This window comes from Lissotriton helveticus, chromosome 3_2 (genome assembly GCF_964261635.1).
Source record: "Lissotriton helveticus chromosome 3_2, aLisHel1.1, whole genome shotgun sequence".
NCBI lineage: Eukaryota > Metazoa > Chordata > Amphibia > Caudata > Salamandridae > Lissotriton > Lissotriton helveticus.
This window is the reverse complement of record NC_136062.1, coordinates 323,961,469-323,988,999: the sequence shown is the minus strand read 5'-3', so window position 1 is coordinate 323,988,999 and position 27,531 is coordinate 323,961,469. Positions and strand designations below refer to the sequence as shown.

General features: G+C 45.1%; 1 protein-coding gene across 1 annotated transcript in view; it reads left to right on the top strand.

The window, feature by feature from the left end:
* Nucleotides 1-27,531, top strand: part of LOC144826313 (sodium-coupled monocarboxylate transporter 2-like) — a 717,317-nt gene that overhangs the window by 651,821 nt on the left and 37,965 nt on the right. The window contains exons 11-12 of the mRNA XM_078684656.1: nucleotides 1,205-1,291; nucleotides 14,334-14,515. Coding sequence (XP_078540782.1) covers nucleotides 1,205-1,291; nucleotides 14,334-14,515 — 269 coding nt within the window. The remainder of the gene's footprint in view (nucleotides 1-1,204; nucleotides 1,292-14,333; nucleotides 14,516-27,531) is intronic.

Sequence of the window (27,531 nt, the reverse complement as noted above, 5' to 3'; positions counted from 1 at the left end):
TAAATGCTTGATTCCAGTGACAGTGTGCACGGGACCCACATGTGGGCATAGCCGTCCAACTTAGGGCTACACACTAAAGTGTACAAAGAAAAATGGATGAAATGCATGAGATAATCTCAGCTACTGGTAAGTACTCGGGAACCATTCCCCGTCTATTGTTATTTTGCACACCATACCACCTCAGTTTGGAGCCAGCCATGTGGAAATCACTCTTGGCCCTCCTCCAATGGGAACAGTCTAACTCAAACTGCCAGGACAGGTCCTCCCTGCACCGGAATACAAGCAACCCAGCACTGGTTTCACCATGATTAGGTCTCGCCAGCTAGGTAAAGCTTCAAACAATTAACACAGTGTGCACGGGACCCATAACTAGGCATACCCGTCCCACTTAGAGTGACACGTAAAGTACACAAAAAACATATGGATGGAATGCGTCAAACAATCTCAGTCGCTGGTAGTTATTAAAGGGCAGCATGCCAGTCGATCGTTATTTTGCACACCATACCAATTCAGTCTGTGCCCAACCATATGTTAATCAGTCTTGACCCTTCTCCAGTGGAAACAGTCCAGCAAACAGAGGTGGCATGTTGTGCAAAATAATGATGGACTGGGTTGCAGCCCTGAGTAATTACGAGTGGCTGAGGTTAATTCAAGTATTCATTCCATCACTGTTGTATACTTTAGTGTGTCACCCTGAATTAAATAGGTATGTTTGTGTTGTTGCCATTGGTATATAATTCAAGCTAAACTTGAGTTAAAATATGTATTATTATAAAAAGGAATTAGCGCATATCATAGTACAAGCTTACAACACAGAGCATCTGAGCGTGACAACATTGCAATTATCAGTTCATGAATTTTATTGGGGCAAGTTGAAAACCTCCCTACCTAAATCCAAGAATTGGGAGACTGCATCCACAAAGGCTCCGAATGATGAACACTTGCTAATCTCTAAAGCCACTTTGCAAGCTTTCATATCAGGTGCTCTAACCACCAGGACATTCCACTTCCTGGTAAATTGGTCGGAAGGGTAAGAAATATATCTCCACTCCACATCTACAGACAGGAGAGGAAGGTTATATAATCCACCCTTCAAGGAAAACAAGGCCAGTGGAAAAGTACTGTGGTGTAAACTGATAAAAAGTGAACTATGCAATAAGTGAATATTCTCATCAAATATTTATTTTTTCATTTGTGTCACTAGGCTGCAGGAAGTATTCATGGGATGTGTGGGGGCCCAATGCTGGGATTATTTACATTAGGTATTGTTTTTCCCTGGACAAATTGGAAGGTAAGATGATTTCTGTGGTTGAACATAGATTTTTGTACAAGTCTTATACATTGCCTCCTGAACTTTGTCAGCTCCCTTTGTTATCTACTTGTTGGTACACTATTACTGTAGATTGGTGTTTGTTATTTTGTGTCTTTAAACTATAGGTATGCAAAAGAATAAGTCTAGCAGTGTAGTACAGCATAGTGCAATATTTACACTTAAATAATATTACGAGGCTTTGCTTTTTTCATATTGTACGACTGGATAAATGAGCCACTTTTAACAGTATAAAGTCTGCACGTTGTTTTAATCCATAACATGAAAAAGAATACTTTGGTTGCTTCAACAATTATGATGACAAAAGAAGATGTATATGTAATACATTTTATGACATTTGCTGATATAAAGTGCTGGGATTGTTTACATTTCTAGGCTAAATCATTAGATAATGGAACAATATAGGACATTTAAACAAATTTAAAAAAAACGATGTCATTATCTGCCTTTGATTGAATTAAAATATTGAAAGAGATTGAGTAATATTACTTTAAGCAAGAGCAAATAACATAATTCTCCTGTATGCAGTAAAATGAAAACATATCAGCTGTCAATTAATTATCTAATTTATAAAAAGCAATGTATTTGTTTTCTAGGGTATTGTGCAGCATATAAACGTAATGTGAGAAACTCGGTTGTTGGTTGAGTGGGATAGTAACTCTGATCAAGCAACACACACTATCCCTGTCAGGATGAACGACAAAAGTCCCTAAATTAACCAGTGCTCAACCCTCTGGTAGCTTAGCACAAAAGTAGTTATGCAGACTTAGAGGCAATTTGTAAAGTATTAATAGAGCACACAATAAACATGAAACGAAAAGCCAACACAAGTAAAATTACCCACCAATTTTGAATAATGGAGTAAATTTAAACTTACTAAAGTATTTAAGCCAAATGACAAAAATCCAATTAGGCGAACCAGACATGAGAATTTTTTAAGTTTAAGTTAAAAATTAGCAACTGCAGACATTTGGGGCCAGATGTATGAACACTTTTTACCATAGACACAAAATGGCTAAAACCATTTGATACATCTGGCCCCTAGTCACGTAGACCGGATCACAGTTGAAAAATATGGCTGATAGAGCACAGATCAGATACTGAGGATTGAGTTCGGTTGGAGCTCACCATCAGACTTAGGGCGTTTTAGGGATTGAGCAAAGAACATAAGCACTAGTTAGCAGTGGTAACATGCACCAAGTCCTAAAGCCAACAGAAACGTATTCAGAAAAATAGAAGACAAGAAAGTAAAAAATGAAGAGGGGGTGACCCTACAGAGAGGGCCAAGGCCAATATGACTCCCCCCAGCTAAAAGCCAGGGGAGACTAATTAATGCGTAGGTAATTGAAAATAGATAGAGGTCCCCTTATGCAAAGGCCCTTGATAGTTGTAGGCCTCTTTCGACACTCCTCTGACCCTCTAAACTGACCCATAGTGGAGCTTTCGGCTCACCTCTGAAGCCCATCTGTGCATCACCTAATTTTAACATTACCTAACTTTGACTTGCACACAGATGAATTCTAGTATTCAGACAGAACCACCAAGGCTAACAAAGTGATGTGGCCCTTTCCAGCGCTTGGATCAGACTTCTGACCTGAACCCAAAGGAAACTCTGCCCATAAGAACAAAAAAAACAGAGGCCACCAACAGCCATCAGTGTTAAGAGCTAGGCCCAAGGACCTCTGAGGTTTCTCAGAGTGGGGGTAACCACTTTGGCTGTTAGCCACGCTTCTAGTACTCTCCCCCCACCAGTCCATGGGAGGTAGTTTTACACTGGTCACTCAGCCCAGGCTCTGTACTCTGAGGCTGAGCAGGGTTCACGGTTGAGTTCTTCCTCCCCATGCTGCTCCATCTGGGCCTTTGAACCCTCTGGTTGGAAGTGGTACACACGGATATCTAAGCTTTCAGGGTGCCGTAGGCGGCTGCCCCTCTTATATCTTCCTTCACTGGTGGCAACTCATTCCCCAGAATATAGTCAATGGGCATCTGGGTACTAACTATGACCCTCCTTTGGGGCACCTAGCCACACCATTCCAGGAAGACCATAGTCAGAATTTAGAAATAGTTCTGCCCTTGGGCTTGCGCCATCCTACACACCTGGGAACAGTGACAGGGCTCCCATTCATCTTTTGCTGTTGGAAGTGATGACCCTACCCTCAGGGTCACATGTATACCCTCTGACTCCACATTCCAACTAGGGGGGATTAGATCATGGCCCAGGGACGGACTGGCTACCAGGCGTTTTGGTGTGCTGCCAAGCTCGGGCTGATTTCGTTGATGGGGACCTGTGTGTGTTTCTAAATAAACAAAGCAAAACAAATAGTTTTAAGCACACGCAGATCCCCATCAACAACATCATGGCAGCACACCAAAACGCCCTGTAGCCAGTCCGACCCTGGCATGGCCTGCCTCCTGCCTCTGGGGACTACTTACCGCTAAGGCCAGACTGGCCACCCCTGTAGAGTTCCCACCAGAGGGTGGTGTTGTAAATAAGTTATGTAGGCAGCAGGACACGTCTTCAGATTATTAAGTTATATTTATTAAGTTAGACAACAGAAGACAGCAGAGCAGTAAAACCCCACAGCTGACCAGACCAACTGCCAAGGCTGGAATCCAGACACACTAGATAGAACACACTTAGGTACTATGGGAGATAGAGAAGGTAGGAACACTAAGAAAGGACTACAGACACCAAGTAGCCATATTGAACCAAGTAGGAATATACAACACATCTTCTCCCCTTAAAAACAAAACACAAATGAAAGACTCAAACACATAGTAAGAGTTAAAGCATGGAAAAACACGTAGAAGGAAACATATAACACTTAGGAGGTCAGGGACCTGATGAACTTCCAGAACATGAAGGAAGAAAATCAGGATCAAGATGAGAATGATGATGAAGATCATAATGACCACCTTCTCCCCTTCGATTGACAAAAATGAAGAGCCAGTCCACTCTCTACAATCCATCATTGTGGCCATCAAAAACGGAAATAGAGAGTACACTTTCTCCAAACAATAATTGTCCATCGCCGATTCTCGCTAATTTTGAAGATAGAAGAGTTCTGGAAGAATGTTCCCAAAGAAAAATTTTGAACCAGTTTTTTTTTCAGTCCAAAATCTAGTTCTGAACCAGGTGTCTAGGTTCTGGATCTTCTCCTCGGGTTGTGAGCCTCTTGTTGTTGTTCAGGACTCTGAATTTCCTTTCAATTTCATTTCTCTTGTGGACAAACTGCCTCAGTACTGTGGGCTAAAAAGTCTGGTTGTAAACACAGAACACTTATCCCGGTTCAAAGAACCACCTTGTCACAACTTTCTGTCATGGTACTGGAACTGTTGTCCGTCACGAATCTCGGTCGTGAACACTCCCGGTCCTGGGACTCCCTTTGTCTACTCCCGGTACTTAGGGTCCGATTATGATGGCGGACGGACCTGAGTCCGTCCGCCACCATAGAGCACGAGGGAACCTCCACATTGCCTGCGGAGTTCCCTCCTGTGCAATTAGGATGTGACCGCCACCCTAGCGGTCACATCCTCTATTTTTACCATTGCGGCGGGTGCGGCTTCAAGCTGCATCCACCGCAATGGTAAAAATGCACACATTGCATTTGTATGCAGAAAGCGGCAGGCACCGTGCGGTGCCTGCCGATTTCTGCATACAAATGCAGGGGGGTACCATAGGTACCCCCCATGTGCACCCCCCACCCCCCCTTCACCTAGGGGGCCCGCAACGGGCCCCCGCAGTGAAGTTACACACGCCGTGGAAAAGCATTTTTTAAAGCCCTTCCTAATATGGCGGACGGTGTCTGAGAGACACCGCCACCATATAAGAGCTTTTCCGCCGCGGTTGTAAGTCAACCGCGGCGGAAAAGCTGCGGACGGAAACCAGGACCCACCAGCCATCCTAATGTGGCGGTGGGTCTTTGGTTGGTCCGCTGCGGTTTTTCCGCATCCTCCGGACCGGCGGTGGCTTCCGCCGGCCAGGAGGATGCGGAAAAACCGCAATCTTAATAGGCCCCTAAATCTGGAACTATTGTCCCCTTCCGGTCCTGGGACGTCCTTTGTTCTCTCCCAGTTAGATTCTAGGACCTTTGTCCCCTTTCAGTCCTGGGACATTCTTCTGTCCACACCCATTTCTTGGTTCTGCAGTCCTGGTATTTGCATCTCTCCTCTGTCTCTTTCCTCTCTGATACCTTTGTGTCCTTATTAGAACCTCTGTCTCCTTAGACCACAGGAGTGTCCATCTAGGTCTCGGGCCATACTGCCGTGGCACTGGGGCATTTGCCAACTTCCACTTGAGACCACTTCCGGGACCTTTGTCCCCTCCTGGTTCTGGGACCCTTGTTCCTGTTGTGGTTCTGCAGTTCCTTGGATTAGCTTTAGCCACTCCCAATACTAACCAGTCCTTCAACTTCACTAAATTTGAGTTTGAGTCCTTTGAGTCCTATTATATATGCATCTCACTTGCCATACTTTTCCAGGTCATTGTCAAAAACACTTTTAAATTTCCAGTTGTATTGCTTGTCTTTGACCTGCTCTGTGCCACTTTCTATATTTCCAGCTGCGTTACTTGTCTTTTACTTGGCCTGTGCCAACACTGGATTTTGTGCTTCTTGTTCAGAGATTTTACCTTATCAGTGCTAATGAACATCCCCATTAAACGAATTGCTGTAACTTGACCATTCTCACTTTTGTTCCCAAACCTTTAATTTAATAGGGAACTGCAAATGAAAACTACATCGTGATGTCGAATTTTCAGTTATAAAAATGAGCCACACAAATTATTTCAAAAACCACAAGGTGGCAGTGTTGTTAAAGATATACCAAGTAATTGTGTACATTAGTCGAAGCCTCGGATTTAATACTGATGGATTAAATACTCTTCTTCTTCTCTGAGCAGATAACACATAACTAACACACAAATGCATAACAGAAAAACACACTGTGATCCCTTTCACTAATATAGCATGAAAATCGTGTCTGTGAAGTGAAGGTAGTCAACAAGATGTAGTAGGTGGATATAGTATTTATTCAAGTAATAGTAAATAATAGGTGAGAGCCAGGGAAGCGATGTCCTTCTCTCAGCAGCTCTCTACAATCTCTGTTCCACATGGAACTCTCATACCATTACATTCTATGTTCTAATCTCGTGAACTTAAAGGAATAACAACATAACACATCCCCCCCCTATGTAATAAAAGGAAATTGAACAAAAAAAAAAAGTAGTAAAGGAATAAAAAAAAAAAAAAAGAGAAATTAACCATACTACACAGCGTAGTCTTTAAGCCATTTGGGCACAGATCTTGTTCTTTTATCAAGTAACACACTGGTCTTATTCTGGGTAACACTTGTGTCCAAACTTGTAGAAGTAGAGGCATTGATGTTAGCTTGGACCTCATGACTGCAACCTTCGCCCACTCCCCCCTCAATATGTAAAGGAAGGCTGGACTGCTTAGGTTCAAAAGAAACAGACGCAAAATCATTTCCAAGTTGAGACCGAACATGACTATTCTCAAAATGATCTTCTACCCAATCAAAATTGTAGACATTGGAGTCAGGAAGCACTTCTACACAGTTCTGATCAGGGTTAAAGGCAATATTCTTAAGATTCCATACCCTTCCATCTTCCAATCTCACAGAATTTCTTAAAACTTCAGCAACTTTACATGGTGGTTCAAAACGACTCACACCCTTAGGTACCTTAAAAGGTTTCTTAACTCTTACCCAATCTCCAACCTTGACAGAAACATCTTTAGTGTTGTGATGAGAGTCATAAAACTCTCTGCTCTTCTCGTGACTGGACAGTAACTTATCTTTGACATCTATTGGAGACCAACATGCTATTTTTCCATCAAAAAGCCCTCCAGGATTAAATTTACATCTAGCTGTTCTGCCTCTCATCATGGTGAACGGGGACAAGCCAGTGCTGTTCTGCACAGTAACCCTATATGACCAAACTGCTTTTTGTACTTGTACTTTCCAATCTAGTCCACTATGCACAGAGGCCTGAATGATACCCTTGATCACTCTGTTGAACCTTTCAACAGTGCCGTTCCCACTAGGGTTATACAAAGCAGTAGTCTTATGTTTGATGCCACACCTGTCGAAATACTCCTTAGCCTGCTTGGACGTAAATTGGACACCATTATCAGACAGCACACAAACCGGCAAACCTTCCACCATGAATATTTTATCCAAAAATCTAAGTACTGTTTGAGTGTCAACCCTTTCTACAATTTTGACAATAGGCCATTTGGAAAAAAGGTCAATTGCCACCAAACCATATTCTTTAGAGTCCCCAACAGGTCCAAAAATATCAATGGCGATGGTGTCCCAAGGAAAGTTAGGAATTAAACCATCACTCATCTTAGGCTTAAATGTCCTAAGAGTCTTGTCAGCGGACATGCAAACCACACATTTCTTGACAAACTCCTCGACTTCACTGTCAACTCCTGGCCACCAAAACATCCCTTTGACAATTGATTTGGTTCTCATAATTCCAAAATGCCCCTCATGACAAAGTTGCAGAATTTTCTTTCTCAATGACATAGGTGGAACGATTCTATCACCTCTAAAAAGCATATCATTTTCAGAGGATAACTCCATGCGGATTTGCCAAAAAGCATCCAATCCAGGAACACTCTTCTTCTTGGGCCAGCCCTTGCAAATATATTCTAAAACATTTTTCAAAACAGAGTCTTTTTCCTGTTCAGTCAACCATTCCGTTTTACTTATGGCAGGTTCACCACAATCATGCACTAAAGCCACACAGTATTCGCTCCAGGGATCATCTTCACATTTCTCAAGAGGAGGTGGAAGTCTCGACAAACAATCAGCAATGCGGTTATCCCTTCCAGGTAGGTAAACCATTTTATAGATATATTCTTTCATCTGCATAGATAATCTAGCTAATCTCGCGGATGCACCTGAAATGCCTTCACATGATAATATGCGGATCAACGGTTTATGGTCAGTACGAATGGTCACAGGTTTCCCCCAAACAAATGCTCGGAAATGTTCCAACGCCCATGCACACGCAAGGGCTTCTCTTTCGATGATAGGGTACCTACTTTCAGCAGGGGAAAGGGCCCTAGAAGCAAACAGAATTACCTTTTCTTTAGTTTCCCCATCATGTTGTGACAATACAGCACCCAAACCCTTGTCACTTGCGTCAGTTGTTAACAAACAGTCGATATTGGGATCAAAACTGGCAAGAGCATTTACATTTTGTAGTTCATTCTTGATTAAATTACATTCTTCTTCACATAACTCACTCCATATAAACTTAGTGTTCTTCTTCAATAGTGCACGCATATTGTAAACCTTTGCAGCAAAATTTTTTATAAACTTGGCACAATACTCGGCCATGCCAAGGAACGCTCTTACTTCATCTTTTGAAACAGGTGCAGAGAATTTAATTATATTCTCAACTAACGTTGGTTTGGGTTCAACACCTTCCTCACTTATGATATGTCCCAAATATGAAACACTTCTTTGACTGAATTTGCATTTGGATAACTCTACAGTCAGACCAGCTGACTGCAAGGTTTCCAAAACTTGCTTTAACTTAGAGTCATGGCTCTCTTTGTTTTTAGCCGCGACAAGGATATCATCTTGAAAAAATGAGATATTCTCCATATCTCCAAAAAGTCTGTGCATCAACCGCTGGAAAACAGCAGCGGCTGAGGCCAACCCAAAAGGCATACGCCTGAACTGGTAACAACCAAACGGTGTTATGAACGCCGTAAGGTTCTTAGAGTCGGGATCTAACATCACCTGGTGGTAAGCGGCAGAGAGATCAACAGTGGAGAACCATGTAGCACCTTTAAGGGAAGATACCATTTCATTGATTCTGGGAAGGGGAAATTTTTCAACCACGATGTTATTGTTCAAGTGGCGCAAATCAATGCATAGACGGATTTTTCCGTTGGGTTTCCGGGCAACCACAATCGGAGAAATCCATTCTGATGTTTCAACTTCCTCTATAATGCCTTTGGCAAGCAGTCCCTGAATTTCCTTTTTAACTTCCTCTCTTATAAGTATAGGAATTGGTCTCACTCTGTGAACTTTGGGTTGTGCGTCAGCTTTTAAAATTATCTTATGTTCAAACCCCTTCAGAACACCTAACTCCTTGCTAAACACTTTGGGAAAATTTTCAGACAGTGTTTCTCCCATTCTACTACAGTCGTCTAAAATCAATACTTTATCCTTAGAATTAGGATCTAAGATGATGTGTAATTTCTTCTGATCGAACCACCCTAACACAGATGGTCCTATCTTTGCCACATACAACTTCGCTCTCGTGGACCTGCCTTTAAACAAAAAGGTAAGCCATCTAAAACCAATCATTCCAATTCTATTACCTGTAAAACTGATTGGGCAAACATCTGATGGATACAATTGCTCACCAATCTTATTTACAAACTTCTTCCGCCAAACTTCCTCATTTATAATCGTGTATGGGGAACCAGAGTCCGCATACACACTTATGACTACCCCACCAAGGGATATCTCACAAATTGGTTTTCCTTTTAGCGAATCCTTGGAAATGTTGATAACATAGTTTCCACAAACACTTTTTATGCAACATTCATCCTCAGTTTCTATTTCATCTACACTCTCATCCTCAACTTCATACACATACTTCACATTACTGCGTCTGCGACACATCTTGCTAAAGTGACCTAAAAGTCCACAAATACCACACTTTTTCTTTAACGCTGGACACATTCTACTAAATGCTAGATGTTCTTTACTATCACATCTATAGCATCTTCTATCTTCCATGTTCTTGTTCTGAACCCTTGCAGGCTGACCAGTCCATCTCCCTTGTTGCTGCTGCTGACGAAAATTTCTATTGGAAGCCTGAATCTTACAAATAGTTCCCGAAGCCTTGGACAAATCTTTCTCAGTCTCCTTCACCACTGTGGCACACCTCCCTGACATTTCAGATTTTCTCATGATGGCTACAACATCATCAAGAGGTGCATCACCATTAACCCATAGACGATCTTGTAGGGCAGAGTTGTTATTGTGCATTACCAACTGATCACGTATAAGATCATCATGTAAATTGTCAAATTTACAATCAATGGCTAGTTTTTTGAGGTCATCCATCCATTCATCCACAGTTTCCTCTTTAGTTTGTTTTCTTTGGAAGAATTTGTGTCTTATGACCCCAATGCACACCTTGGGTGCAAAATATTTGTCCATATTTTTTATCGCATTTTCAAACTCATCTAGACTGGAGTCATCGGACTTACTCATTCTTGAAAATGTCTTTAATCCTATGGGACCTAAAGAATGTAATAAAAGTCTCTTTTTTTGCTCGGGTTTCATTTTCTTGGTTTCATCAACGGCTTCCAAATAATTAACGAAATATTCTTTCCATTCTATCCACTTTAAATTAGGTTGGGTACCTTTAACCCAAAATGGTTCAGGAGGACTAATTGAAAAATTTTGTTGTGCCATGTCTCTGTCCTTAACCACAGTACTTACACTGGAGTCACCTTCTTCCATGCACAGTGAAGTGTAAGTTAAATTAGTAAAAACAACCTTCTCCCGACCTTCTCACCTGTTATAATGTTCCACACACAAATATTTTTTATTTTATTTTTTTTAAATATTTTTAAAGAAAGATATCTGTTTCACCTTACTGTGCTGTCCGGAATGTATCTTCTGTGAAATTTAATTATTGTCTCTTTCGCGTTGCACCACACGACCTAGACTCTTATTTTAGAATGCGCCAGATTTTTATTTCTTTCCGAGAAGTACTCGATGTAAACAATGGCTGCAAAATGGCCGCCACGTTGGGGTCACGCTGTGTGACCTGCGTCCGACGTCAGATCCTGAGGTTATTGATGCAGTCGCGTTATGAGTGACGCGCGCAGTATCCCTCGCAGTCGGCGCATGCAGTGGAATGGCAGGCACAGTTGAACGATGCAGGTAGACGCTGTTAGTAACGGTTGCTTTTAAACGGCGCTGTGTTTACAATACACAGTTAGTAATTTATTTAACGCGTAGTCGGCAAGTGGTGGCAACGTCAAGGTAAAAGTAAAAATTTTAACTCACAGAAGTCTCTCGTTCCAGTCCGCTTCCTTTTCTTTACTTTTCTTTTTTTTTTTTTAAAAGGATTCTCCTTCGAAATATTTCCAATCAAACAGTCTGTATAGATGACCAAACGCCAGTTTCCCTCGTCGCCAAATTGAAGTGAAGGTAGTCAACAAGATGTAGTAGGTGGATATAGTATTTATTCAAGTAATAGTAAATAACAGGTGAGAGCCAGGGAAGCGATGTCCTTCTCTCAGCAGCTCTCTACAATCTCCGTTCCACATGGAACTCTCATACCATTACATTCTATGTTCTAATCTCGTGAACTTAAAGGAATAACAACATAACAGTCTGCCTCATGTTTTGAAGTTCAGGGACATGTCATGTCATAAATTTTATACATCAGTGGCAAAACAGAGAATGGCAGATTCCGATTAAAAGTCACCCAAACTGCATATCAGTAGCGCATTGCATAAATCCCGCTTGCGCTTCTCTTACCACAAAATAGTCCATGAAATCGCCCACCGAGCACTAAGCATCAGACCGGATTGACGCACCATTGGCTCCGTGTAAAAGATGAGCGGCGAGCAGCGTTGCAATGTCCTTGTTACAGTGGGAACCAAACTGTAAGATGGCTGACCTGCGTGGCGTAATGACGTTACACGTTGCCCTCCGCCGTGACCTACACATTACTCTCAGAACCAACTCGATGCTGGCTATATTAACAAGGTGTAGTCGCTAGAACACTAAAGACAGGGCCTCTCCACTAGGACCCCTGAAGATTCTGACACGTCATCAGAGCACAGACGATTTCACCGTGGAAGGATCTCTCTGCGTGCAAAGAGCAAGGCAGTTGGCAGTTGAAGTAAAGTAAGATCGCTCACCAAAGATTAAGCATAAGCTGTTACCAAAATCACTTTAGACTTCCTCACAACTGTATTTTCCTTGAAAATCACTCGGTTTTTTTTCTCTAGGCAGCAGGTATGGCGAGTGTCTTTAACATTACTTGGTTTCAATTTCCCTCGTTTCCCATATCAAGTACTTGTTAAACATTATGATACTTCTAGTAAATAAGGAATAATTCTGGAATATTAAAGAGAGTTACCATCTCCCATTCTTAAAGGATATCTTCTCCGAGTTGACAAAATAATTAATTCTAAATAATTGCTGCAGGGGCACGATCTCTTATTATATTTTCCTATTACTCACAGTTACTTCACTCGTTTCACTAACTGACGGCTGATATGTCCTACACTTCTTTGGTTGACTTTCTTTCAAATTTTCAGCTAATGCCTTCAAGCTTTCTGGCGTTTTGAAGATTTTATGGTTACTTTCATGTGGTTTCTTGCCGCAGTTATGTGGGTTCTTTTTGGTGAGGTCTTGCTCGTGCTGCGCTGGTCTTCCTGGTCTTCTCCTTTGGTCTGCCTCTGGTCTGGTCAGCTTCAGATGTTGCCAAAATGTTGTGAATAAGTTATGTAGGCAGCAGGACACGTCTTCAGATTATTAATTTATATTTATTAAGTTAGACAACAGAAGACAGCAGAGCAGTAAAACCCCACTGCTGACCAGACCAACTGCCAAGGCTGGAATGCACACACACCAGATAGAACACACTATGGGAGACAGAGAAGGTAGGAACACTAAGAAAGGACTACAGACATCAAGTAGCCATATTGAACCAAGTAAGAATATACAACAGGTGGTTTCTTAGGAAAGACAGAGTCACTCAATCTTCCTCAGGAGCCCTATTAATCTCTAGGGCAACCTCATAGACCTCAAACCAGTTGTCTATTTTAACCCCCACAAGAAAGTTAGGCACCAGATCCTTTCGGATGTTGACACTCTTTTCTCCAGTGGACAATTGGGCAATGCTTCCACCATTGCTGCAGAAGGCTAACAAAAATGAATTCAGAAAAATAGAAGGGGTGAAGGCAAAAAGGTTGTGGGTGAAACCGTGGAGAGGGTCAAGTGCAACACAGAGACAAACTGCATACATGCGTATCTAAGCAGAGAAACCTAAGAAAGAAAATGAGTGTGCAAGGGAAATAATTACTAGTTAACACAAGTCTATCAAAGCACTAAAACAAACTGTCAGTTAAAGAAATTTTAAATAGATAGTTGGTCTCATGAATGGAACTGCCTATGGTATTGTGAAGGATGTCATTACATATGCGATGTCCTGGGTGATCTACTTGTTACAGAACTCTTACCCAGAAGCCCAGGCCTCATTCTTAGTACCCCAAACTTTGGTCTTGGTCTAGAGTTTGTTAGAGGGAGTAATGAGTCACTAACGTAATCCAAGTTTGGCAGACCGCCGGTTTTCTGACAACATTGGAAGTACTGACTCTACCATCAGAAAGCTTGGCCCACAATATTTTCTGCCCATCACTGACATGGATAACCTAGTGGTCACAAATAGAGAAAAAATAATAACCAGGGTCATTATTTATTTGTTTTTTAATATCAAGTATAAGGTAGTAAAACAAAATGCGTGGAGGATAACATAACCCACGTTCGGCTGCCAGTGGACGTTTTTCAAGGCAAAAGTAGATTCATAGAAAGAAATTTGTTATAACACTGAGCCAAGTAGTTCTACAAACTCACAAACTCATTTTGTTGCAGATATGAGCACCACCACACCAACAGTGTAGCCTGCCAAGACAGATCGAGTTGCTAGCACACATTTAAAGGAGATATGCACAACTATAACAAAATTAGTTGTACATAATTCATTTTGAGTGATGAGTTACTGGAAAAGCATCGGCATAGGCTGCCAAATAAACAAATAAACATGTCTGCCGCACAAAAGCAAATGTATGTTTTTCAAATGCCATTAGTTTCAATAATTACAGGTGATGTAAACAAAATGCTAAATAGGAAGCATCTTAAATTCTTTAATGTCATGTAGATTACTCTGTTCTTTGTAATTTTAGCGTTATCTTTTTACATGCAGGGCGCACTTGGTGGTCTCTTCACTGGAATAACTCTAGCCTTCTGGGTTGCAATTGGGGCTTTCATTTACCCTGCACCTTTGACAAAATCCCGTCCTTTGGAACTGGACACATCTGGGTGCAAAGTATTTAATGAGTCGATGTATTCCACAGTGATAGCACCAACAGCTGCACAGCCATTCAGGTACAAACATTTATTTATTTATTTGTTTGCCTTCCTAAACACTGGCTTGTGACAGAAGCCAGTTCGTAGCACCCTTGCACTGATTTGATGAGTCATGACCAATGGAATCAGTTGCAGACTAGACACAGGAGGGAGTGGAAGCAGTGCCAGGAAAAAACGCAGAATCGCCTGAAAATACAAAATCAGGATTTTTAAGAAGCAGATCAACCAGAAAATAAAAGGTTTTTTACTGCAATACATAACTCTAAGTTACTTGACGCTTAGACCACACCCAGTATGTAAAAGACCCCTAGGATAAAGATCTAGAGTATAAATCATAGAAGAATCGTCCACAGGAAGAGTAACTTTGAGGACGACCAGTGTAAAGCCCGACAGAACAGAGCTGAGTCATTTATGGCAAAAAATTGTTTTTAACCATAGAAAGCATTGTCCTGAAGAAGGTGTTCAAGCCAGTTCACCGAAACGCCGCGTCGTCAGTTATTGTGCTTTTTTCTCCTTTTTTTAATTTATATTTTTAATAAAATGAATGTGATAACTTGTTTTTATAAAATGTTAATGAATGTATAACATCACCCTTTGTTATAATAATTACAATAAATGTGATAATTTTAATCAACGGAACCTCTAGTATTTGATCACTTTACCTCTTGTTTTATTACCTACGTAATTCTGAATTTTGCTTTACAATTCTGTGAAATCATACCACTTATACTCACTAGTTTTCATGTGTAAATTTGTTACTGTGTGGGGTGCCTCATACCTGATTATACTCCTAGCTGTATCATAAATTATGACCTAATAGTAGGACTACCCACAGTAGTCTGATCTATCACCTATAACCAGGAAAAGGGAAACCTTTTTTACTTTATGTTCAATGGAAAGAAAAACCATCAATGAAATTTAAGTGACAAACTATGTATTGGGAGAAAACAAGATGACAGTTAAACTTTCAGGGGAAAAGGAAATAGAAGATGGTATTGATTAATTAGCATATTTCTTCCTCCTGATTGTAGAAAGATGTAAAGATTGTGAAACAAGTTGTCTATGCATCTGTACCCGTATTTAGTCATTAATACCAGCAGGAAGCAAAGCATCAACATAAGGAGATGATGGACCGACCCCTGGATGTAGTCTTTCATTCCAAAGAAGGATGAAACGTTGGAAGAACTATGAATCACATTGATTACAAAAATAAGCAACTTGTAAATAAGAAAATCAATTTACTTGAGTTGCACTATAGTAGCATCATAAATATTGCTCCAAACTTTGATTAGTGTGATCTGTTTGCCCTTTAGACCACGAATGATAAGAAGATAAAACCTGTTTAAATGCCAAAACTTTTCACAAAAGAAACGTCTCAGTTCACATTTGATTAAGACGGATGTATGTCAGTACAACACGATCTTTTAGATCGTGGTACTTAACAACGCGGTTATTACAACGCAAGTTGTTACAATAACTTGCGTTGGAGGGGCGCGGATTGAGGAATATTATAATTTTATATTCCAACACCAGTCCACGTAACAGTAGGGAAGGTGTTGGAATATAAAATTAAAATATTCCTTAACCAACACCGCCATCCAGCGCAAGTCGTAGTAACGACTTGCATTGTAATGGCAGCATGGTAAAGGCCGGGCGGTGTAAACACCGCGTTGTAAACGACGTTTATCGATTAAGACATAGGCATGTTTTCAGACTGACTGTAACAAAGGAGAGGTTGAACACACAAATCTGGCTACCCCAGTTAAAATACCTAATTTAGGGCCAGATGTAGGTAATCCCAGATTACAGATTCTTAATTACCGAATCATACCGATTCGGTATTTAAGAACTGGCAATCGGGATGTAGGTAATTTTACCGATTTAATTACCGAATCGGAATGATTCGTTAATTACCGAATCGGTATTTACCGATTCGGTAATTGCCATTCATTCCTATGGGCCTCCAGGCCCATAGGAATAAATGTCAATTAATTGGGGGAAACATTGAAGGGTGGCAGGGTGTCACATTGACACCCTGTTGCACCCCTCAATTGTGCATGGGTGCACATGTTGCAGACATACTGCAACATGGCACTGTTTAAAAAGCAAAAGAAATGCTTTTTAAAGGGTTTTCATTATTTACGACCAATTTCTAGTTGGTGGTAAATAACGAATTCTTAAACCCCTGTAGCACTGATTACAGTGGTACCTACATGTTAAAATACAGATTCGGTAATTTTACCGATTCGGTATTTTACCGATTCGGTAAAATTACCGAATCTGTATTTTAACATGCCCCTACATCCCAAACTCCAAATACTGGTCGGTAACGGCCAAAATCGGCCGTTACCGACCGGTATTTGCCTTCCTACATCTGGCCCAAAGTCCACTTTTTGGAGGTCATAGTCTTCCCGAGGAGGAACCCCCAAGGCTGAAGCCGGCAAGTGTCCGTTGAAGTTGCTGATGTTATTATTGGCCTTCCACTGGAGCTTTTGGTTTTGGCACCAAAACCTCTAAGCGAGCTAAACTGGATTTTATAGCAACTAGGTGAGAGCAATTTGCCTCCTCACCCTGATTCAACGTGTTGGGGCTTTTCCACTTTTTTTTCTCATAATCATTTAGCTGGGCAAGGCTGGTAGCTGTAGTATTCCAAAAGGCCAGATACCTTTACTGTGAGGCTCCACTGAAATCAGTATGAGTACAGCATAGCTCCAAGATGTATAAAGGTTATTTTCTGATTGACTTAGAGTGCACCCTCATTTGGAAAACTGCATTTTGTCCAGGTCCTCTAGAGGTGTAAAAATGAACTAATTCCCACTTGGGTCCTGTTTCTGGGAAAGTCCTTCCTACTCAAGCTCCCAGGTCCTCTGAGCAGGCTTTTTTGCACAAGATCAAGGACATGGATACTGTAGTGTCCAATTATTAGCAGTCAGATGGGTCTCCTGCAAGAGTCCCTTTTTTTTGTATCCATAGAGCACGCAAACAGGAGGTCAACCACACAGCCATTGGAGAGCAGTTCCAGTTCTTTGGTTCCAATTGGAGTCAGGAGCTCTTACAGTTCTTTCTTTCCAGCAGAGCCTTCTTTTTTCAGGTGCCAGCGTCTTATATCTAAAAATGTTCTAAGTAGTCTTTTCTTGTGCACTAGCCAGTGACTAGATAATATTTGCCACCCTGACCTGTTTATTTTCTTGCCCTCGGCTCATCTCCTTTGGCAGCACTTCCTTTTTGCTTAACCGTAAAAATTCCCTGAAACCATAAATAGTAAATGGCTAACCCCTTGTTCATCAGGTGGCTCTATAGCTCTCCCTAAACCCTCCTTCTACTTAGATGACATCTCCTTACTTTGACAGAGCCAAGAACTGTTTCCTCCCACCCACTCCCACTGGGCCTGGAGTCAGGGAGTCTAGGGGGACCACAAATGGGAGCAGATCCGGTCAGCCCCATTTGAAAACACAAATCCAAAAGAGTTATTGAAACGGATGTCTCATTTTCCTGCTGAATGTTCTTGCCCGTCTCAGATGGCTTATTCCCATTAAGTGGCCAGTTGTTGACTTCACCATGGGTTTTGCCTACTGTTGCATACTGAAACACCAATATGCCACAAAAAATTGCATATATGTGGACATGTGCTAGTTAAACAATGCCATCCAAATGGAAGGGAATTTGGCTGCTCACAACCATGATCTAAAAAAAGGTAAAAAGGCAATTGAAATGGAGAAAATCTCCCAATATATTTCACCCTTTGCAAGCCATCTTGCTTTATTAAAATGTAATCACATTAATATTGGAGGCTGCGGTTTTTCAAGAGCAGATTCAAAGAAGCTGCATAAGGAGTCTAAAACGACCTGAATTACAGTCATGACATCCTAATATTTGGCAAATCGCTTGCGCATCATAACATAATGCTGAAGGTCTGTGAAACTGTTGCAGGAATTCTGTGTGGGTACAGAACTGTGCGCAGGAAACCACGACCTCAGTGACTTGGAACCCAAAGCCCCTATCCGACTAGCATCAGTGTTTCATTAGCTCTCCGTCCTACAGCAAAGCTACCAATGATTAGCCAACCAAGAACATGCGACTTAGGGTACTCTCAGGAATGGTGGGAATCAAGAACACTCTATCGTTTTTACTCTCATACCAGTCCACAACGTGAGTAATCAGAGACATGGAAAAGTTTAAAATGTTTATTTTCATGACGTGCTCTTAGATGCAGTATTTTGGCTAACATAAGCATGCATATGATTAGAAATAATACGATCAACATTGTTACAATGCCATAAAACAGAAAGGGAGAAATCATGTTATAATGATAGTGGAAACAGGTCATAGAGTGCCTTGTGAACCTCCCTCCCCTGCTAGGAACTAAGTTTTATAATAATAGAAGGTCTCTTAGGCTTGAATGGGGAACCCCATACCTACAAGATCAGCAGAGGTGAATCACATCTCAAGATCAGCAACGTTCTCGTTCACTGGCAAAGGTTTTTCTCCAAGTGCCCAATCATGCATGCAGTGCAATATTAAAGGCACTAGAATTTCAGTTGGTTGCAGCTGTGTGGGTGTTGTTTCTAGAGCGGGGGGCAATAAACCTGAATAACAGCATACATTGTTATGGTGACCTTAAAGGCTTCTGAACGCAGTGTACAGACTAAAGTCGCAATGTAAGTCTAGGGATGTGAAAAACCGACCGTTCTCGTGTGAGGAACCCAAGGAGTCTAACTTACAAAAACAGTTACATGTAGTGTTGTGTGCAAAAGCTGCAAAGTGGAAAAATGGCGTTTAAACTTCTAATATGCTTATGCTAACATAGCAATGTGTGCCAGCAGGGCCCTGTCTTCACTACAAAACTGTACAAGAAGTGAAGCCAATACTAAAAAAGAAAGGTAGTTTCTTTGTTTAGAACTTTAGAGAGAAGGTTTGAAGCAGGAGGGACACATTTCTTCTCAGGTAGGTGCACTTTCTAATCCAAACAAGGTGTTAGCCTACATCTCTGTCCCAGCTCCTGAAAATATTTCCTCACTTTTTTGTCATTCCTGGTTCTAATAGGTTACTTAGCCTACTGCATACCAAATGTAGAATCTATCAGTGGCCGATTTAGAGAGCTCATTGAGAAAAGGGGAAAGTGGATAAAAGATAAAAAAGATTCCAGTCTGCTTTCAAAGCGATTTAATCACTGATATATGAGATTCATAACATAGAACATTTGTAACACTCATTTAAACACGTAGTTGGTGAGAGTCCAGTGGTTCTTGGTGCTATTCTGGCACAGAGAAATCTTTATCCTGAAGACTCACAACGGAAATCTGCTTATGCTGGTTGCAGTATGACCATCCCAGAGTAGGCATACTATTAGGCGGAAAAAGAAGGTCTGGTGGTGATCTGAGCCTCTGAAGATTTCCACTGGAGTGGTGTGGCTCACTGATTAGAGGCAGCAGACCCATAAGCAGAGAACGGCCCGGGACCAGGGTTCAATTCCTGACGCGGCAGGGTCGTGGACCAGGGTCAAAACGGACTCGATAATTCTCGCCTCGGTGCCTACTCTAACCAGGGAACACACTCGGCAACTCTGGGCATTAAGCTTGCCTCATCTCTACAATGGCCCCCCACAGACGCCGGTGATGCCTGGTTTCACCTTGGAGATACCCAGAAAGGGACCATCTCACAGGGAAAACTAGGACGGGTTTCCCAGCGGTCTTCAGCGCCAGGATACTCCATGGAGTCGCAGTGCGCTTTACAAGTACACCCACATTTACATTTACTTCTTCACCTAAGGACATTTTTTCACTGTTGACACCGCTCATCAGGTACTCCTTATCATATTTGGCAACCCTAAAGCAAAAACGTCTTAGAGAAATGTGGCTTCTCCTTGGTTAGCTGATGAACAACACCACTGATCTCTCATCAGCCTAATCTTTCCTGTTGCTAAAGGTGCCCTTACATCCATTGCCAACTCTACCCTCAGGGCCACATAAGATCTCATTGGCTCTCAGTGGAGAAAAAACATAAAATAAAGAACACAAGCAACATAGAGGTCATGGCTCAGTTCAGCTTCTCCTTACTCTCATCTTTGAGAGTCTGCAACTGAATACAACACGAACACTGTCTTGTACTAAGAAATATTATAGCAAAGATCCAAGTCAAGATCTCATTCTGGAAGCAAGTAAGAATACAGCCTGAATTATTCTTGCATAACCAGCACAACTCTAGACACTGTAAGCCACGTTATTTCTACTTTCTCTGCATTCAAGACTATTACGGTTATCCTCAGTTACCCTCACTATCACACAATTCAGTCAAGGAGTTTATTCAAACTTCTATTCCTGGCCCATAAAGATGTCAAAACTGTAGGTTATGTCCATAGAAGAACAAAATCTGACATCACTTGTTCATAAGCTGTGATATCCTCCTTTTATTGTACTGATTCTCTCACAATTTAATACAGTAAAGACTGTTGATTATACCACGCCGCAGTGCTCAAATTACATGAACTGGAAAAACTAGTCTGCTTTCAACCGATCACTTTATGCTCTTTATGCTGACCTAAAGTCATACACACTGTATTTTTTTTTTAACTTGTTTTTTATTGTTGCATTAGCAAGCATACGGTTGGAGGAATCATCTGCTGGCGCGGCGTCAACATTCAGCCGCGGTCAGCCAATCACGCAACTTTTCTGCATATAAAACTGGGCAATGTGGCATTTCTTCCACTGAGCAACACAGGTTTCTCAAACTGGTAAGTGAGCAGGGATGCAGGCAGGGAACCCCACCTGGGGGGATAAAGAGGAACAGTAGTCGTAGAAGTCCCTGCTGTGGAGGTCGTTGGAACTGGGCCCGTGCGGGTCGCATAGTGGTGGTGTCGTGCAACTGGGGGGACAAAACTGTGGGGGGAGCATGTTGGCAATGGCAGGAGCGTTGCTAGAAGGGCCGGGTGTCTGGCGATGGGCTACGAGAGGGATTCACAATATCCATGCACATTGTGGCAGTGCAGTCAGTAGGCGAGGTCGTCCCATGCGTGGGGCAGCCGGGTGGTCGGTGTGGGGGGGGGTCAATGTCTCTGAGAGGGCGCATGGCGTCGGGACCTGGCACTGGCAGTACGGGAGTCATCTAGGAGTCGTGGGTGCGCCCGGGTGGGCGGGCGGGGGGGGGAGGGAATGAGGGGTAGGCGTGGGTGGGGTAGCATCACACAGGGATTGCCGAAAGCTGTGGAGGAGCATGGCCCAGTCCATCGAAATGGGATGCTTACGCGCGCCCTTAGCTTCTTCCTCCTGGAGGGCATCTTCCTCGGCTGCCGCCCACTTACAAACCGCCCCCGACCAAGCCGCTATGGGGGGGCCCTCCGGGGATCGCCAATGCATAGCTATGCAGCGTTTCGCCAGTAGTAGTGCTAAGGACACAAAGCGCCTGTGTGCTGGGGCCCGTTTGGTAATGTGAAAGATGCCCAGTGCACTAGCCTCCCAGGAGGTCAGGGTCGTGAGGCCTGTGAGTTCCGTCAGTGTGGCGTGTACTGTCTGCCACAGAGAGTGGAGGTTGGGGCAGCTCCAGAACATGTGTCGAAAGTCCGCAGTGGAGGAATGACATCTAGGGCACAGGAACGTTGTCGTGGGGTAGAACTGTTGCAGTCGCGCTGGCGTAAGGTATGCCCTGTGTAGTATGTAATATTGAATGTTTTTGAAACGGGCGTTCCTAGAGACTCGTTTTGGGGCCTCGAGTGCCTTGGTCCACTCCGAGTCATGTAAAGCACGTCCGAAATCTTCCTCCCACTTGGCCCGTAGGGTCGCCAGTGGGGCTTGCGAGAGTTCTTGAACCGATTTATAGAGCCAAGTGACTAAGTGTCGCCCCACACCCATGAGTAGGATAGTGTGTATGACTGGATGCGTGTCTGGCTCGCCGGACTGGAGATTGTGGTAAGGACAAAAGCCCTCAAGCAACTGTCGGTGTTTGAGGAATTGACCTGGGGGGAGTGCGTACTCGGCGGCCAGCCGGTCGAACGACTTCATCTGGCCGTCCTCAAAGAGCGACTCCATGTCCGTGATGCCGCAGCGAGTCCACTCGGCTAACATAGGAGCTGAGAAATAGAGTTCCCGTCTGGGGCAGCCGACCAGCGGCAGCGACGGGGAGTACGGAACTCTTCTGGGGGAGATCCGATGGACCCGCATCATGCATCGACGCGCTATCGCAACCTGAAGGGGATATGTACGCCGTGGTTTGGTGCCCGGAAGGAGAAGACGGAGAAGCTCCGGGTTTGTAATTCTACCAGTCGGGGTACAGGTTTCCTGGGTGTATCGGTCCGCCGTCCAATATGATAGCCATTGGAGCTGCGCCGCTAAGAAATATGATTCGAAGGAGGGAGCCCCCAGCCCCCCTTGTGTCGTGGGGAGCTGGATGGTTTTCAGGGCCACTCTGTGCCGGCCCGAGCCCCAGACCAGGCTGCCCAGGAGGGAGTTGAGGTCTCGGAAGAAGGACTGCGGCGGTATCACCGGTAGGTTGGTGAAATGGTAGAGGAGCCAGGGGAGCATCACCATTTTGGCCAGTGCTATCTGTCCCATCGGGGCGAGCGGGAGCTTGGTCCAGAAGGCGACTGTCGGGCGGAGGCTAGCTAGCATCCTACGGTGATTCCCGTCAAAGATGTCGGCCGGGGAGTGATACAGACGGACACCGAGGTATCGGGGGGCCTCAGCGGACCATGCGAGCCTATGAGTCCCCAGTTGAATGTCTCGGGGCGGTAATTCGGTGTGAAAGGGGTAGATCGTGGATTTGTCCCAATTCACTCGAAGTCCCGAGGCATCTGCAAATTCGGTAAGCGCCACTGCTATGGGAGCAAGATCAATCTCAACGTCTCGGACATAGATGAGAAGGTCATTCGCGTACATCGAAACGCAGTGCGTGATGTCCGCAAGCGGAATGCCCCAGAGTACTCCCTCCTGCCACAATCTGATCGCCAGCGGCTCGACGGCCAAGGCAAAGAGAAGAGGTGACAGTCGGGGCACCCCTGTCTAGTGCCCCGACGGACCTCGAATGCGGGTGAAATGTATTTCCCAATTTTTACACGCGACGTCAAATCGGTGTACAAAAGGCGTGTATATGCTGTAAGTCTCGGGCCTATGTTGAGTCGGTGTATGACCGAGAAAAGGTATGGCCAGGTGAGGGTGTCGAACGCCTTCTCTAGATCTAAGATGAGGCAGGCGGCGCGAGGGAACCTGTCTCGCACCTGGTCCTGAACATGAAAGACCCAACGGATGTTCTGTGAGGTATTTCTCCCGGGAACGAAGCCACATTGGTCAGGATGGACCAGCGGGCATATGATCTGGGCGTACCTGTCAGCCAGGATCTTCCCCAGGATCTTGCAATCCGCAGATAGAAGCGTGATGGGGCGATATGAGCCCATGAGGCGCGGGTCTCTGTGTGGTTTTGGGAAGGTGACAATCACCGACTCGCGCAATGAACAGGGGAGCACTCCTGCATCGAGTGCCGCTGCAAACACCTGGGTCAGGCGAGGGACTACTAAAGGGGAAAACTTCTGGTAGTATTCTAGTGGGAAGCCGTCCAGGCCCGGCGCCTTGTTACGAGACAAGGCTCGTAGCGCCTGTGTGATATCTGAGGGTGCTATTTTAGCGTCGAGCATGCGCTTGTCGGCATCCGAGATCGTGGGTATCGACAGCGGGTCAAGGAAGTGGTCCACAAACGACAGAGAGGAGTGTGTCGGGGTGCTGTACACCCGTGCATAATAGCAGTGGAACGCCAAGAGGATATCAGCTTGGGACTGGACTAATATCCCTTCCGGGTTGACAATGTCCGTGATTGGTTTGTTCTCGGTGTCTTGCCTCGCCATCCAGGCCAGTAACGCACCCGTTTTGTCTCTGTCCTTGTGGACTCTGGCGGCATAGGCTCTAAAATTGAATTTCCGAAGGTCGGCACAGGCCTCCTGGTACGTGGACTTTGCCTCGGCTATGTGTGCGGCGTGTTCTACCGAATCATCAGTTTGTTTAGTGAGTGCAGCTAGGCGCTGTTCCGTGGCTGTGAGTGTCCGTTCTAACGTGCGGCGGACCCCTGCGATCTGTTTGATACATTCTCCCCACGCCACCACCTTGAATGCATCCCATTCCACCAGTGCCGACGACGCTGTGTTTGCATTGTGCGAAAAATATTCTTGTATACTGCGTTGGTGTGAGTCCCTGAACACCTGATCTGTCAAACAGTCCATAGGAGGTCGCCAAGAGGGGACGGGTGGGTGTGGGGGACGCCAGGACAGGCGTAGTATGTGGGCGTCATGGTCTGAGACAACCCGGCCCAGGTAGTCCGATAAGGTCAGTTTAGGGAGGATCGGTGCAGAGCATAAGAATCTGTCCAGCCGAACTCGGAGGTTGTGGGGTATCGAGTGGAAGGAGTATATGCGAGCCTGGGGGTATAAGTGTCGCCAAGCATCAGTGAGTGCCCAGTGTGCCGTCCAGGCTCTGAACAGTTCCGCTTGCCGGGGGATTGGAGAACGTGCAGGGGGGAGGTGTGAGCGGTCTAGCAAAGGGTCTAACGTGCAGTTGTAATCCCCCCCCAAGACCCAGGGGACGTCAGTGAACTGGGCTAACACTCCCGTGAGGTGATCCCAAAACTTATCCTGCTCTGTATTGGGGGCGTAAATGCTGCCTATAAGGATCCCCTGACCGTCCAGTAGACCCTCCAGTAGCGCATATCTGCCGTCTTTGTCTACCACCCGTCTAAGTTCTCGGAAAGGGGTCCCTGGTCGAACCCATATCAAGGCGCCGCGCGCAAACACTGAATATGTTGTGGCACAAAGGGTCCCCCGCCATTTGGACTGTAACCGGCGTAATTCAGTAGCATTAATGTGAGTCTCTTGTAAGAGAGCAATATTAGATGACATGCGCTTTATGTAGGAGTAGACAGAATATCGTTTGCTGGGCGTGTGAAGACCTCTTACATTGAGTGTGAGGATGCTAACATCCGGTCGTGAGGTCGTCATAACTATGGAATTGCGTGTGTGAATCTAGCCCCCTTGTAATCCCCGAGGGAGTGTGGTTGTGAGTCTCGTGTGAGCTCCTGCGTGCCATGCTTCCATAGGTACGATGGGGGACCTGTCGGGAATAAACAGGAAAAAAACAAAGGTGGGAAACAGTCCCAATACAAGGGATATATCACCGGAGGCGGCATATCCAAACCAAGAGTCCCACTAGGGAAGAAATTAAGCAAAATTCAGCGGGGCGGCGGCGTGTGTTGTCGCTGGGCTGTGCGCCGATCGGGCTTCTGTAGGAGAAGTATCGATCGCACGTGTGCACACACATTTAATCCATCATGTAACCATTGGCTCACAAACAACACAAAGAGCGAACAATGTAAGAGGATACAGCAGTACGTATGTCTCTGTTCAGGAAGTGGTTCCAGACTGTTCAATCAGGATAGCGTCCATCTCGTGCGTAACAAGAAGAGGGGAAGAAATCGGGCCAAACCCCGACATAGTTCCGTTGCTGTCTCGGTCTTTCTCAGGGGTGAATAGGTGCGGTTGGCGTTCAAGGTCCGGAGCCAGGGGGGAGAGGTGTAGATCCGTCACCGCCTTCAGTGAGTCTCGTCGCTCCTTCATGATCTGCGTGAGGTCTGACTTTTGGACGAGCGCGTCTGGGTGCGTTTCGTTCCTCGTTTCCTGGGTCGACGTTGATCACTAGTCTGTTCTCTTGGAGGTCTGGCTCTGGGGATCAGCGGGCAGTGGAATTCAGCCCAGTCCTTTGCCTCATCCGCATTGGTGAAGAAAAGGGCCTTTCCTTTGTGTAGCACCTTGAGGCGAGCCGGGAACAGCAGAGAGTATTGAACATCGTTCGCATGAAGGCGCCTTTTAACGTCCAGAAAGGTGGATCTCTGTTGTTGGACCTCTCGGGCATAGTCCGGAAACACCATGACTCGCTGGTCTTCCACCTGCAAGGGGCCCGCTGCTCGGGCCGCTCGGAGTACCGCATCTCGGTCTCGGAAGTGGAGGAACTTGGCCAGCATGGGGCGTGGAGGGAGACCTGGTTTAGGTGCCCGGGCGGGGACCCTGTGCGCCCTTTCGATGGAGAAGAACGCCGACCGCTCCGACTCGGGGGTGAAAGACCTGGTCCAAGACTCCATATATGTCAGAGGATCCGAGTTCTCGATTCCCTCCGGTAGCCCCAGAACGCGAATGTTGCATCTCCTCGAGCGCCCCTCTAAATCCACTGTACGTTCCTCGAGGGTCGCCACCCGGCGCAGGATGTCCTGCATGTCCGTCGCTTGAGTCTTCACCCTGGGCAGTAACTCGGCTACAACCTGCTCACCCTCTTTCACTCTGTCCGCCAATTTACGATGGTCATCGCGGATCAGGCTGATGTCGGTCGTCAGTACTCCCAATCGTTCTTCCATCGAGAGTCTGGATAGTTCAATGGCTGCTAGCACCTGATCCAGTTTCGCTGACAGCGTGGGGTCGGTGGGTGGGGTATTGCTCTGTGTCCAGGCCCTTGTTTGTGGCATGTTCTCAGGGGCCGTTTCAGGGACGGCGGCCGCCTGCTGGCCTCTCGGTTTCCCCATGGGATCGACGGGATGGGCCCTGTACTGCTGCGTAGTTAGAGGGGAAAGGAGGCGTCAGACAACAGGTTGCCTGGGTGATAGTTGGCCAGTTATACTGTTTGCACTGGTGTGGGGGTGAGGCAGAGACTCCTTTAGTGCTGTGACCACGGCTCCTCGGCGTGGCGGGGAGCAGAAGAGTCCGTTATCAGCGGGGGCTGCGGGTGTCCCCCGGTGTGGTCAGGTGACTGCGCAAGCACAACAGAGGACGCCTGGGGGATGAAGACCAGGAGGGTCCGGAGCCGGAGCGGGTCGACGGCCTGTGGTGACTGATGGCTCCGATACAGGGGTCCTCCTTGTGCTGCAGAGTCTCGTCCCCTCCGCAGGGGGAGCGGAGAGTCAATGGCGGCCCAGGGGATATGCTGGAGGGTTCGGGGGGTCCCGATGTGTTGGAGGGCCCTCAGTGGTGTCCAGGTATCATCCGGCTTGCCGCGGGACTGCGGTGGTGATGAGGTGGT